The 14061-nt window shown below is 38.2% G+C and overlaps 1 protein-coding gene across 2 annotated transcripts in view; it reads left to right on the plus strand.

Moving 5' to 3' along the window:
• Nucleotides 1–14061, plus strand: part of RELN (reelin) — a 439320-nt gene that overhangs the window by 381301 nt on the left and 43958 nt on the right. For both annotated transcript variants that reach the window (XM_036327598.1, XM_036327599.1), the window contains exons 44-46: nt 731–989; nt 1839–2088; nt 6849–7017. In XM_036327598.1, coding sequence (XP_036183491.1) covers nt 731–989; nt 1839–2088; nt 6849–7017 — 678 coding nt within the window. The remainder of the gene's footprint in view (nt 1–730; nt 990–1838; nt 2089–6848; nt 7018–14061) is intronic.

Consider the following 14061-nt stretch of genomic DNA (forward strand, 5'->3'; position numbering starts at 1 on the left):
AGCTGGAAAGGCTGCACTGGCTGGCCGCCACAGTTCTTGATGGCCGGTATCATCCATCGCAGACCCAGCAATAGTCAGAGGTTGGCATAGCCCACCATCACCACCACCCCACACGCATGCTCCCCTGCCCCTGGCACAAAAGACAGAAATGAGGCCCAGGCTTGACACACCTCTTCCAAAAGATATCTGGCCTTTTACAAAGAGGTGTTACAACTGGTGAATTTAAATGTATCTCCCAAAACCAATAATATGAGATCTCAAAATCTACTGGTATAAACTGAGAATGGATGACTTCACCTATAAATGAGGTGAACTCTATTCATTATATTCTTCCTGTTTGTTTCGGATACTAAGGACAAGGATCCAAATTTACCTTAAATAGATAACAATACACACTCCCAAACCTGGACAGTCTTCGGACCCCTACTGTCTTCTCATACAATAGCCAAAGGGTGCAGTGAATGCTCACCTTCCTCAGATTCGCCTCTGTGGAGGACTGCAAAATAGAAGTATGGGTGCAGAATTGCCTTTTTTCAGATTTCACATTTTATTAACTCCCTTTAACATTAAAAAGAAAATCGGGCTTTGAGATGATTTCTTTGGACATTTGTTAAGTTGTTATATTCATAAAAGCCATGCACTCCCTGTATTACCCCGAGTGCTTGTGTTCTGCTAATGGTGTGAATTTCTCACTGAAGTAAATATCTACAGTAAGTTTCACTCGTGTCAGATTTGTGCAGTTCTTCATGAGACTGGGATGTGGTAAAGGGGTTCCAGATCCCAGGAGCCAACCTGTACTTCTGCAGTATTCTCACAATGGCGGCCTCTCGTGGAGTCTCCTTCAAGAGTTCCTTTTCAGCAACTCCAGCAACGTGGGCAGGTACATCGCCCTGGAGATACCCATGAAAGCCCGTTCTGCTTCTACACGTCTTCGCTGGTGGCAGCCCTCTGAAAACGGGCACTTCTACAGTCCCTGGGTTATCGACCAGGTCAGTCCCTTTACAATTAACTATTATAATGTTGTCACTTATCTGAATGTGGCCTTAGATAGCAGCCCCCCAGTTCAGTAGAGAAAGCCCAGGATGGGCAGTTGAGTGATTTGCCCAAGGGCACACAGCTAGATTAGATGTGGCTTTTAGCTTCCTTTCATTCTCTTTTCCTTCAATTGCCTGAGCCTATAAAATAAATGACACAACAGAAGGCCCAGGTCCTGCTCAGAGAAGTTTCTGCCATATGGGTAGAAGGACTTCATCAAGCGTGATACAAGGTTATAATTCTCTGAAAAGGAAAATGTGCAAATTAGCATTGGTGCCACAGGCAGTAACTCCCAAATCCTCTTTCCCAGCCTTTGAAGGAAAAAATAAATAAACCTCCCTAACATCCTATGGACAACTCTAAAGGATCTTCATATATAATAAAATGCGCATCAAATAGAACTCAAAGAACCTGTTAACAAACTGTAGAATCCATACAAAGTATTAAACTGAAGTGCCGTAGGGTACAACTGTCCTTAAATAGAAATTTTACATGAAAAATAATCATATGTAAGCCAAATTTTGCTTTTCCACATATAGTTTCCAAAGGCACAATTTGGCCCATGAAAGCTGTGAATGGTTTTGTCAATCCTTCCATTTGTTTTCACAGTTTTTCATGGCTTCTTGCCAGATGGCCAAACAGACCACATAAACAAGAGCATTCAGAAAGGCCCCCTAACGTCATGTTTGCTGTATAATGCCAGTTGTGACCAATCTGACTGCTAAAAACAAACAAAAAGATTGTACTTTCTCATCTCTTCAAGCCGAACTGAAAATTTGTGCTTTTTTAAAATTACATTTCAGATTCTTATTGGAGGAAATATTTCTGGTAATACAGTCTTGGAGGATGATTTCACAACTCTGGATAGCAGGAAATGGCTACTTCACCCTGGAGGCACCAAGATGCCTGTGTGTGGCTCTACTGGTGATGCCCTTGTCTTCATCGAAAAGGCCAGCACCCGTTATGTAGTCACCACAGACATTGCTGTGAATGAGGATTCCTTTCTACAGATAGATTTTGCCGCCTCCTGCTCAGTCACGGACTCTTGTTATGGTAAGTATTGCAGATGCAGGCAGAGGGACAGATGCGTATCAATAGGCATCTAAGGCTTCCTCTATCAAAGGTCTACATTACACCTCTGATTAGTCTGAAAGTAAAACACAGGAGCACTTTGAGTCAGATCATAACTGCATTCTTGAAAAATGTATGTAAATTGAGTTTTAGTCGTTTATTTTTTTAATCATTTTTTATTTTTCAACTACAGTTGACACACAATAATTTCAGGTATTTACCCCAGTGCTTAGACCTTATATAACTTATTAAGTGATCATCCCAATAAATCTCTTACCCATCTAACACCGTACACAGTTATTAGGACATTATTGACTTATTCCCTATGCGGTACTTTACGTTTTTATGACTTTTCTGTAACAACCAATTTGTACTTCTTAATCCTTTCATTTTTTTTTCATCTATCCCCCCAACACCTCTCTCATTTGGCAACAATCAAAATGTTCTCTGTAGCTATGAGTCTGTTTCTGCTCATTTATTAATTTTGGTTTTTTTAGATTCAATTTTTGATAGATATGTATTTATTGCTGTTTTATTGTTCATATTTTTTATCTTTTTTTTCTTCCTCTTAAAGAAGGCCCTTTAACATTTCATGTAATACTGGTTGGGTGGTAATGAAATTCAGCTTTTTCTTGTCTGGGATGCTATATGTCCTTAGATTCTAAATGATAGCCTTGCTAAGTAGAGTAATCTTGGTTGTAGGTCCTTGCTTTTCATCACTTTGCATATTTTTTGCCATTCCCTTCTGACCTACAAAGTTTCTGCTGAGAAATCAGCTGACAGTTATATGGGCACTCCCTTATAAGTAACTAACTGCTTTTCTCTTGTTGCTTTTAAGATTCTGTCTTTGTCTTTAACCGTTTGCATTTTAATTATGATGTGTCTTGGTATGGGCCTCTTTAGGATTATCTTGTTTGGAACTCTCTGTGCTTCCTGGACATGTATGTCTATTTCCTTCACCAGATTAGGGACTTCCCTAATATTTTTTGTCAATATTTTTTAAATAGGTTTTCAATTTTTTTCTCTCTCTCTCTTCTCCTTCTGGCACCTCCATGACACAAATGTTGGTATGCTTAAAGTTGTCATAGCATATTCTAAGCCACCCTCATTGTGACCAGTTTGAATCCTCTCAATTGTGCATGTACATATTGTACTCATACATACCTTGCACACACTAATGGGCCTATCTTAGGAGGAATAAAAACTGACATTGTTGCATACTTGGACTCTTCACCAGAACTTATAGACCTGGGGCCCTCCTGGTCTTTCACCACCCCAAGCCACTCTTCTTCCAAGGGATTCAAACTGGAATGTTCACAAGGACCTTGTTCTGTATTAGATTCAAAGGGAATGCTGAAATCTGAGGAATTTGATTACTTCAAAGGTCCTACAAAATCCAGATTTTTCATATTTATTAGTTTGAACTTAATGCACATATCTTAGGGGGAATCCCAGAAGTATTCTTTATACCTTATATTCAATCAATCAGCCAAAACTAAACTAGACAGTAGGAGTGGAACTTGGAAAAGTATAAGGTTCATACCCTGTCCTTAATAGGTACAGTCTAGTCCAGTGATGGCGAACCTATGACACGCATGTCAAAGGTGACACACAAACTCATTTTTTGGGTTGATTTTTCTTTGTTAAATGGTATTTAAATATATAAAATAAATATCAAAAATATACATCTTTGTTTTACTATGGTTGCAAATATCAAAAAATTTCTATATGTGACACGGCACCAGAGTTAAGTTAGGGTTTTTCAAAATGCTGACACGCCAAGCTCAAAAGGTTCGCCATCACTGGTCTAGTCGAAAGAATATTTCAAAAAGTTAGAATCCAATAAATGACTAAATCAAATGCTCCATGGAATTGTACTGATCCAAAATGTAATGAGAGTTCAAAGGAGAGAGAGATGCTCAATGGATGGTCGATCCAAGGAGTTTGGTAAGATTTCAAAAAGGACCTAAGTCTCAAGTAGCATTGATTGTTGGAGTGGGTTTGAAGGGTGAATGGAGAGGAGGAAAAAAACCCATGCCATCTGGCAGCATAAGCAGAGAAGCAGAGGTAGAGATCTCCTGTTCTATGGGGGAAACTGTGAGCAGACCATCCTGAAGGAGACCAGAGTGCTGAATTTAAAAATAGAAAAACACTTTAAGGTCCAAGATACCTACTCCCTCATTAGCATAGGAGGTTAATGAGAACTCAAGGAGTTAAGTTATGACATGGTTTGCCTATAGCAGCACCAGGACAGAAGCTCTGCCCTATAAACTCAGCCGTGTGTGCCTTCTACTGTCGGTTGGTGCGGAGTCTTGAGAGAGAGAGGTTGACCTGAATGATAAAATGAAAGAGGGAAGTGGATAAACACAGTTGGCAACACAGTGCCTTAAAAAGCAGCCACAGGAATTTATGCTTGACCAGGTCATGAATAAGAAGGCACAAGTACAGAGGAATGCCTTGGTATGTTTCAGGGAGATTAGCAAAAAGCTGAGGAAGGTGGGGAAGGAATAATCCCAGTGAAGAAGCCTCAGTGGTAATCTCTGTGGGAGGCCATGAAGACCTGAACTGTAGGGCAGGAAGAGAAATGGAATGGGTAAAATCAATACAAGACAATGCAAACAAAAAGAAAAGAAGCAGCAGATCTCAAAACTAGGTGACGGTTGGGTATAGAGGGTAAAGAAGAGAGAAGAGTAAAATTTTGAAAATGACTTCTAAATTTTGAATCTAGAAAATGAGTGCAAAAGTTTTGTCATTGATAGAATTTGGTAGTTAAAAATATGTTTATTTATGAGGGAAAATGATGAGTGCTTCTTTAGCTTGGGTGAAAGTAGCTTTGAGTGGAGATATTCTTTAGTGAAGAGGACTTTCAATATGCAAAGCAGGAACTTTGTGCATATTTTGCATGAGAATATGCCAGCATCAGCACCATGCAGAATTGAATGAACATTTGTTGAATGAATAAAATCAATTCTGAGACATAAATTGGGCACAAAGTTAGTAGTTGAAGCCCTAAGAGGATAAGAGTATAGAGGTAGACAACAAGACCAGCCCTAGCCATTTTGGCTCAGTGGATAGTCTGCGGACTAAAAGGTCAATTCCAGTCAAGGGCACATGCCCGGGTTGCAAGCTCAATCCCCAGTAGCGGGTGTGCAGGAGGCAGCCAGTCAATGATTCTCTCTCATCATTGATGTTTCTCTCTATCTCTCTCCCTCTCTCTTCCTCTCTGAAATCAATAAAAATATTTTGAAAAAGAAAAGAAAAGAAGACCAGAAGTGGAGTCTGGAAGAATGTCCATAGTTGGTAGCTGTGTTAGTAAGCACAAGAGTCAGAGGGAAGCCCTAATCAGTTTGGCTCAGTGGATAGAGCATCGGCCTGTGGACTCAAGGGTCCCGGGTTTGATTCCGGTCAAGGGCATGTACCTTGGTTGCAGGCACATCACCAGTAGGGGGCGTGCAGGAGGCAGCTGATCGATGTTTCTCTCTCATCAATGTTTCTAATTCTCTATCCCTCTTCTTTCCTCTCTGTAAAAAATCAATAAAATATATTTTTTAAAAAGAAAGAGTCAGAGGGAAAATGAGACAGTTGATTTCCCAAAGAAAAGAAAGTATAAAGAATCGGGGGGGGTGGGGGGGGGGGGAATCAGGGAGTGATCAATAATATCCAGTGCCCTGGGGAGAACAAGTACAATGAAGACTGAGACAATCCATTGTATTTAACTAGAAAAGGCTGGTAGGCACCTTTGGGTAGTGAGTGATCCCATACTTGCTGTACCTGAGAATTACCTGGAGAGCTTTAAAGCTCCTGACACCTTGGCCATGCCCCAGAAAAGTGAAATCACAATCATTGAGGGTAGGTCCCTGGCATTAGTAGTTTCAAAAGTACCCAGCTGATTTCAGTGTGCAGCCAAGATTGAGAATCACAGCCTTAGAGAAAGTAATTTCAGTAGGGAGGTGGGGGTTAAAGCAGTTTATAAAGCCTTCAGAAGGGAATAGAGAGAAAAAAATATAAAATGGGGAGTATAAATTGAATGTTTCAGAAGAAGAGAAAGGAAAGAAATATCTTTCCAAAGGCCCAGAGCAGATTGGGTACTTTGGCAGAAATTACATGGCTTTCTGATTTCTGAGTATATACTATTACACAGCAGAGCAAGATGTATTTCTATAACATATATTTTATAACTATTAGGTTAAATCATAAATATATATAAATTATGACTATTATGACTATTGCTTTAACAGCTTTGTTATGGTGGTTCTGAAAGTTACTCAGTATAAAGAATGATTCAGTAAATTTTACTTATATTTCATTTGATTATATTCCCTTAAAAGAAAAATTATGTTAATATGGAAAATGTAAAAAATAATAACTAGTGATATACAGAGGGGAAAAATCAAACCAGGAAACATCTCAAAATAGGAAACATTATAAGGGGGGAATCATATTAATATTTGATTGAAATGAATACATAAGTAATTATGGTTCCTGGGTCTAGAGCAGGGGTGGGCAAACTTTTTGACTCGAGGGCCACAATGGGTTCTTAAACTGGACTGGAGGGCCGGAACAAAAGCATGGATGGAGTGTTTGTGTGAACTAATATAAATTCAAAGTAAACATCATTACATAAAAGGGTATGGTCTTTTTTTTTTTTTTTAGTTTTATTCATTTCGGCCCCCGGGCCGTAGTTTGCCCACGGCTGGTCTAGAGACATAAATTTCTATTCAGAATAATGCCTTCTATTTCAGCTATTGAATTAGAATACTCGGTAGACCTGGGATTATCGTGGCACCCATTGGTAAGGGACTGTCTTCCCACCAATGTCGAATGCAGTCGCTATCACCTGCAGCGGATCCTGGTGTCAGACACTTTCAACAAGTGGACCAGAATCACTCTGCCTCTCCCTCCTTACACCAGGTATGGATGCTTCTGTGTGTTGTGAACCCAAATGTGATATAATTTGGCATGTCAGATCTCAGCACAGCAAGGTTAAATGAGATATATAAGATTTTGTTACCTATTGATGGTATTCCCCTGCATGAATTAAGTCTTTCTTGGTAAGTAACATAGAAACCAGTTTTTATGATGACATTGTTTTGTCTTTTCCAAAAATAATAGACTTTTACTTACTTTTAACTCTATACTTTTAAAGAATGACATATGCAAGAAATCAGTGAGCTTCTCCACCTTCATTCACTTTGCCAAGAACAAGTCTTAAATTTAAAACAGGTACACTGGATAGAAAGTACTGGTAGACTTAAATAGACTTCGTTTTCTGCCACTCAGACTACTGTAAATATAGCAGTGAGTGGTGTCAGATAAATGAGGTATTTGCTATCATAAATGTGTTTTAAAATTAGTGTCTGTTTCTGAATTTTTATTTTAAATAATATCTTAAAAGTTATCACCTGGAGCATTTTTATGTGAAAAAAACAATTATAAATACTTTATTCATTGTGTCTATAAGAAATGATGGTGGCTTCATTTTAGAGAGATAGTAAAAAGGTAAGTGGGGGAAAAAAGAAATGATGTTGGCTTAATAAAATTGCCTTGGTAAAGGCATAAAGTTAAGTCTAAATATCTGTGTGCTTGCAACTGTTTGAGTTGAGTAAAGCAGATAATCCACCTTATCTAGTGGGATGGTGCTACATGACTTTCCTTTCTCCACCTAAGTAAGTGCTAATCATAGGGAAGTTTTAAAATCTATATAGGAATTCCTGTTCCCTCCAAGAAAATGGCACTCAGTTGCTGTCCTCACAAAAGAAGCAAAGCAACCGATGCAGTTTATGGAAAAGGAGTTATAGTGTGGGCTCATTATTGTTCTCTCGACTCCCCACAAGTGAAGAATGAATAAATCTTCCTAGAACATGACCATAAAATTCAACCATTCATCTAGGGCATAACTTTTCTTAGGATTATCAAAAATGGGCTGGTTTCAGTTACTGACAGCCAAGGGCTGCCCTACAATTACTGGCTCAGAGGTACGAAGCTATATTAACTGTCAGCACAGTTGCCAAGTTTAAATGAGATACGTGAGATTTTGTTGCTCATTAAAGGGATTGCCATGCATGAATTATTAAGGTGATCTTAATAAGTAAAATAGAAAAATAAACCTCCATTAAGGCAGCAGTCTTTTTAGTCTTTATGTATTCTGTGAATTATTACCCAGCTACTTGGTAGCATTTTGCAAATAAGTGACATTCTAAGATTTACTCCAGCTAGTCATTATCCCCTTACGTCTTTTACTCAAGGAAAGTAATTATCCCTCATCTTTTAACCTATCGTTTAATTGTCTCTTAACACATACCTACAAGAATTTTAACCCTTTCAAATTATATTTGAAAAATCTGATGAGAATTTGTTTTCTCTTGCTATTGTATTGAAACTGTACAGTTAATGTATTATACTACTCTCAAAGCTCACACTGTACAGTGATTTTAAAGTCAGCGCTGCCTTTTGGATAAGTCAACAAGATCCTTGGGATAATTCAGAAAGAAACATGTATGTTGGACCTCAAGTCAGACTCACTTCTTACCATGCTCTTCCACATGCCAAAGATTAGAACAGTGCACCAGGCTTAGAGTTCTTTTTCTCCAACACAGATTAATATATTTATACTGTATCTGTTCTTATATCCACTTTTTAAACATGGTGTTTCCTCGTTTTGAGTTGAACTTACTGTCTCAACATCTGTGAAACGTTGAGACATCACTGTTTATGTTGTCCACCAGGACAGAATTGGGAATTTTAGTTTGTAGCTCTTTCCTATAAGCAAGCATGATCTGACAACTTAAAGCCATGTGCAATATAGGGTGTGGCAATGTGCCAGTGTAGGTCTCTCCACTCACTCACTTGTGACCCCAGCCTAGGATCCCAGTATAATTGGTACAGTGGTGGTAAGTCAACTGAAGTTGGTTGTCCACAAATCAACATCAAACCATTAACCAAATGAAATGGCCAGTAGTCCTCAATAGTGATTATTCAACCATTTAGTCACTCATTAAATATTTTTAAAGTGTCTAGTTATATGCTAGTTCCATGTGAGGGGCTGAACTCATTCCTGCCTCAAGGTGCATTTAGACCAGTAGGAAGGGGAAATCCCCAGAAATCACAGAAGTAAACATACAATTCAGGTCTGATAAAAGATGGAGGACAGTTGCATGATGCTAAGACATTGCATATAGCCAAGGAATGCTTTCTTGAGAAAGGAAAATTGAGGTAAGATATGAAGGATGCATAGGAGTTAAGTAGGTGGAGAGTAAGGGGAAGAGTGTTGTATGTAAAGATAATAACTTATAGTAGGAGGAAGCAGGTATTTGAGATACTAGAAGAATGGATCAGAGAAAGAGAGAAGGTAGAGTGAGGTGTGAGATGGTGAGATCGTGAAGATCATTGTAGGTTGGACTAAAGATTTGCAGATTTGTTATATGAACAATGAAAAGCCTGCTAAAGTGCTTGGGAATAGGGAGATGTGATCAGATTTGCATTCAGAAAAGCTTATTCTAACTGGACAGCAAATTGTGGAGGATAAGAACAGATGTAAGGAGACTTTTAAAAAGACAGTAAGTGCTAGTGGCTTGGACTAAAATGCAGCAAACATGAATAGAGTGGAGAAATTCAAGAGAAATGGAGGCAATAAAATTGATGTCTTTTACTCAAGGAAAGTAATTATTAAATGGGCGTGGGAGGGTGAGAGAACGGGCAATGTTGAGGATGACTCCCTGGTTTCTGAATTGTAGAACTAAAGGCATGCCAGTGCTTTTCACTGGTAAGGGAACACAGGCTAAACACAAGGTACATCACACTCTGCTTCAGACATTGTTCTGTGTGAACATTGTTCTTAATAAACTGGGGTAGATAGAACCATAGTGTGTATTCTTCCCCATATACACTGGTTAAGTTAGATCATCCTAGAAGACAAAAAAAAAAAAATGAATGGAAAGCATTGTGCTTTAGTGGAGGCTCCAGCTTTTCAGCAAGCTTTGAAGCAAGTCATTCATGTCTCTCAGCTTCAGTTTCCCTATCTGAAAAAATTGAGATACTTTTACCATAAGAAAATTGAGTAAACGTGCATGGAAGTGTTTTGGACGTTGTAAGCATTTATTAAAGTATAAATCATTTTTATTTTTTGTAAGTTAACCACATATCACATTTGCTTATTATCAGACTTACACTTCAGTCAGATTAAGAAGTCTTCCTAAATTAGCTTAAACAAAGTGAGCCCATCGTTACAGTGGGATGCTATGTTTAGTTCCTATAAGAGGTTACAATATGATTGGGGAAAATGAGAAGTATACCTAATAAACAACTTAAAAATAATACATGCTGTGTGTAAGTTAGAGCTTCACTAAGGAATGGGCTGGAAATGCTGTAGGTATTAAGAAAGGGAAGACAGTGTTCAATGCCAGAGTTTGAGAGGGTTTTTTGGAAGAAATGGGCCCTCAAAGAATGGCTAAGAATTCAGTAAAAAGAATATTCTAAATTGGGAACCGTGTGAACAGGCCACATGAGCCTGGGTGAAGCACAGGAGTTGCTGATAGAAGCAGAGAGTTCATGTCTGGAAGGTGTGGAAACTTGTGAGTAGAGTTGGGTTAACTTATAGCAAGTTTGAAGCAAGGCAAATGAGTTTAGACTTACAGGAAAAAATGAACTATGGTGGGTTTTGAGATGAGAATATTCTTCTAAGGAAAAAAATTGGGAGAACAGAGAGACTTGAGTAAGAGGAAAGTGGCAAAGGAATTGTGAGAATGACCGCACATGAAATAACAGGGCTCATGCTATGGCTAACATGGAGGATGTGAGGCAGATATTATAGGGCGTTTCCAAAGAAAGAATCTATAAAAATCAGTAACAGTTTCTTCAATTGCACACATCCAGAGATGACTCTAAAGTCTGCAACCTGAAAGAGTGGTGAGAGGAAGTGGGGAGAGAGTTAAAGTTTATTCCAGGAGGGACAGTATGGCAAATTTAATCAGTTGATGCTGAATTAAGTAATATTGCTGGAAATACAAATGCAAACATCCATTTGACAGAGATACAAAGATTGGAGGCAAGCAAAGATAACAAATTTGGAGGCATCCAAATTTGGAGGATCGTAGGGGTGATAGGCAGTGCTGTAAAATTGTATCAGCTCTCCATCGGAAAATATTTAAAAAGAAGAGAAAGAGCCCAGCCGGTGTCCCTCAGTGGTTAAGGGTCCACTCATTAGCCAAGAGGTCACCAGTTCGATGCCTGGTCAGGGCACATGCCTGGGTTTTGGGCTTGATCCCTGGTAGGAGGCATGCAGGCCAATAGATGTTTCTTTTTCATCAATGTTTCTATCTCTCTCTCTCTCTCTCTCTCCCTCCCTCTCTCTCTCTAAACTCAATTTTTTAAAAAAAACATTTAAAAATATATATGTAGATTATTATTTTAAAAGAAAAGAAAGGATACCTAAATTTCATAGCAGAATGAGTGGAAATGGCTATTAAAGGAAGCAGGAGGATGCAGTCATGGAGGTAGAAGAAGAATCAGAATAACATGATATTGAAAAGCCAGTGAGAAGGGAGTGTCAAGAAGGAAGAAAATCCTGAAGAAAAAAGTTTCACAATAAATTTACTAAATTTAGTGACCTTCAAAAGAACAGTTTTAGTAAGACACCGAAAATAAATACAGCTTGTCTGGCCCCAGAGCCCATGGGCTTGATCGCTGTATTAGTACTACATCTTTATTGCTTGCATGAGAGTTATAGTCCTAGGAGACATAGGAAGGGAGAATGCTAGGAGTTCTTGAGAGAAACTGAAAATAAGATAGGAAGATGCCAAAATCAATTTCATAGCCCCTAACCTGAATCTGCCTTCCCCTTCTTTACTAACCCAAGACTAAAAATAACAGGTGGCTCAAGTGGCTTGGGTTCTTGAAATGTCACCTGAGAACCAGGGTGAGTCAGTGGAAGGGCAGGTAACTCAAATCCACCCAGAAAGGTAGAGGGGGAAGCTGCCACTGGAAGGCTCAGGTGTGACTTGTCTATTTTAAGTCACAGTTTGAAGATGATCCACTCCCTTATACTGTCCCTAATGACCTAGCTGATACCAGAGTCTTTAAAGATTAACTACAACACTTTGGAAGCCAGGTGGTTTTAACCACAGCATGGAAGCTACTTAATGTTTGCAGGAAGTTGAAGGGAAAGGTGATAAGCACATAAAAGGGCTAGAAGATTGTGGAGTAACTGGGGTGATAAGATGGGGATGGAAGCGGCTATAGCTTTTTGCAGGTAAATAAATTTAGGGAGAGAGGGTATTTTCAATGATATTTCCACCTATTATAACTATAAATGAAGAAAAGGTCTTATTCAAAGAAAACCAAATAACTTAAGCACAATATTTACTGAGTTCACCGTGGAGAAATATTCAAGGGAGTTACAAGTTTATTTTTTAAAAGGGAGATTCTTTAAACTTACCCTGGTATTCTTTATTTCCCTCCATTGTTATGTTCAACTTAGTATCTTTTGAAAGACTTTTGGCAAGCATTCATATTACTGAACACCTTGTTAAAATTTTTCTGTGAAGTCAAGGAAGCCTTAGACTTCTCTTCCCCATCCATCTTCAAATGCATTATTTTGATACTTTAAGCTTTGCTGCTATAACTTGACCAAATGTCTGCTGGTCATTCAGGACTACAGAACATAAAATAATGTTGTCTACTATAAACCATTGTACCATTGATTTCCACATACTGAATATATTAATCGTATTTTGTCATTATGTTAAAACAAATTAAATCTATTTATATTTATATGGCAACAGAGACTAAAACTATTTCCAGAAATTCTGCATTCCCTCTAAGCTATCAGTTGTCGACCTTGTTGCCAAAGTTTTATTAGAGAAGTTTGAAATTTGGCTGTACTTTGTACATATTGCTATGTGTGGATTCTTCAGAATTGTTAAGATTGTTTTAACAATTAAATATAAGTAATTCTGCATTGAGAATGTATTTTGTCAGTTATAGGAAGTTCCTTTCATTTGAAGGATGGACCAGTGGAGTTGATGCCTCAGTAGGCTTGCTCAAAACTGTAGTTTTTATTATCATTACTGATTATAATTATCAGCAAAAATAATACAACCTTATTTTATCAAAAAAAGGATATCCCTTCTCTTTTATTATAATCATCCAATCAAAATATTACCATGAAGGGACCACAGATTATTTTGGGCTCATGTTTATCTATTTTATATCCAAACATACAAAATTGAAGAGAATAGTAAACTATACTTCCACATAATCACCCCCAGCTTCAACAATTATCAATTCAGGACCAACCTTGTTTCATCCATAGCACCACTCACTCCCACCCCCATCTTGAAGCAAATACCAGCTATTATATCACTTCAACTATAAATGTTTTAGTATATCTCTAAGAAGGACTTTTTAAAGAACATATTGTTATGCCATTATTACACTACAATTTAATAATTTTTTATTCAATACTTACTCAGTATTCAATATTCAGATGTCCCTGTTTGTCTCGTAATACCTGTTATAGTTTTTTCAAACTAGGATACAAATCAATATAATTGGTTGATATACCTCTTAAGTCTCCTTTAACCGGAATCCCCCTGCCTGTCTTTTAAGATGAGGACTCAGACACAGGAAGGTTATTTGATTTTCCCCACAGACACACAGACAGTGTCTGAACCAGGATTACACCAAAGTCCCCCATTTGCTCTCTTTCAAGGAAGAAAGGCCATGCGGGGTGGCTCCCTTACATTCTTCTATTGCTAACTCTAATGTGCTTCCCGCCCTAGTTCCAGAAAGTTATCATGAAGGATCTAGGTCACCTTATGAGAGTACTTTACCTTTATCACATGTTTGGGGTCATAACCTGTAGTCCAAACACTTTCTCCTCTCATGCCAGTTTTTAGACCTCAGTGTATTTAATGAGACATTTAGGAGGAAGGAAAAATTTTTTTTTTTTAATATATT

Source organism: Myotis myotis, unplaced genomic scaffold (assembly GCF_014108235.1).
Source record: "Myotis myotis isolate mMyoMyo1 unplaced genomic scaffold, mMyoMyo1.p scaffold_m19_p_11, whole genome shotgun sequence".
NCBI classification, from domain to species: domain Eukaryota; kingdom Metazoa; phylum Chordata; class Mammalia; order Chiroptera; family Vespertilionidae; genus Myotis; species Myotis myotis.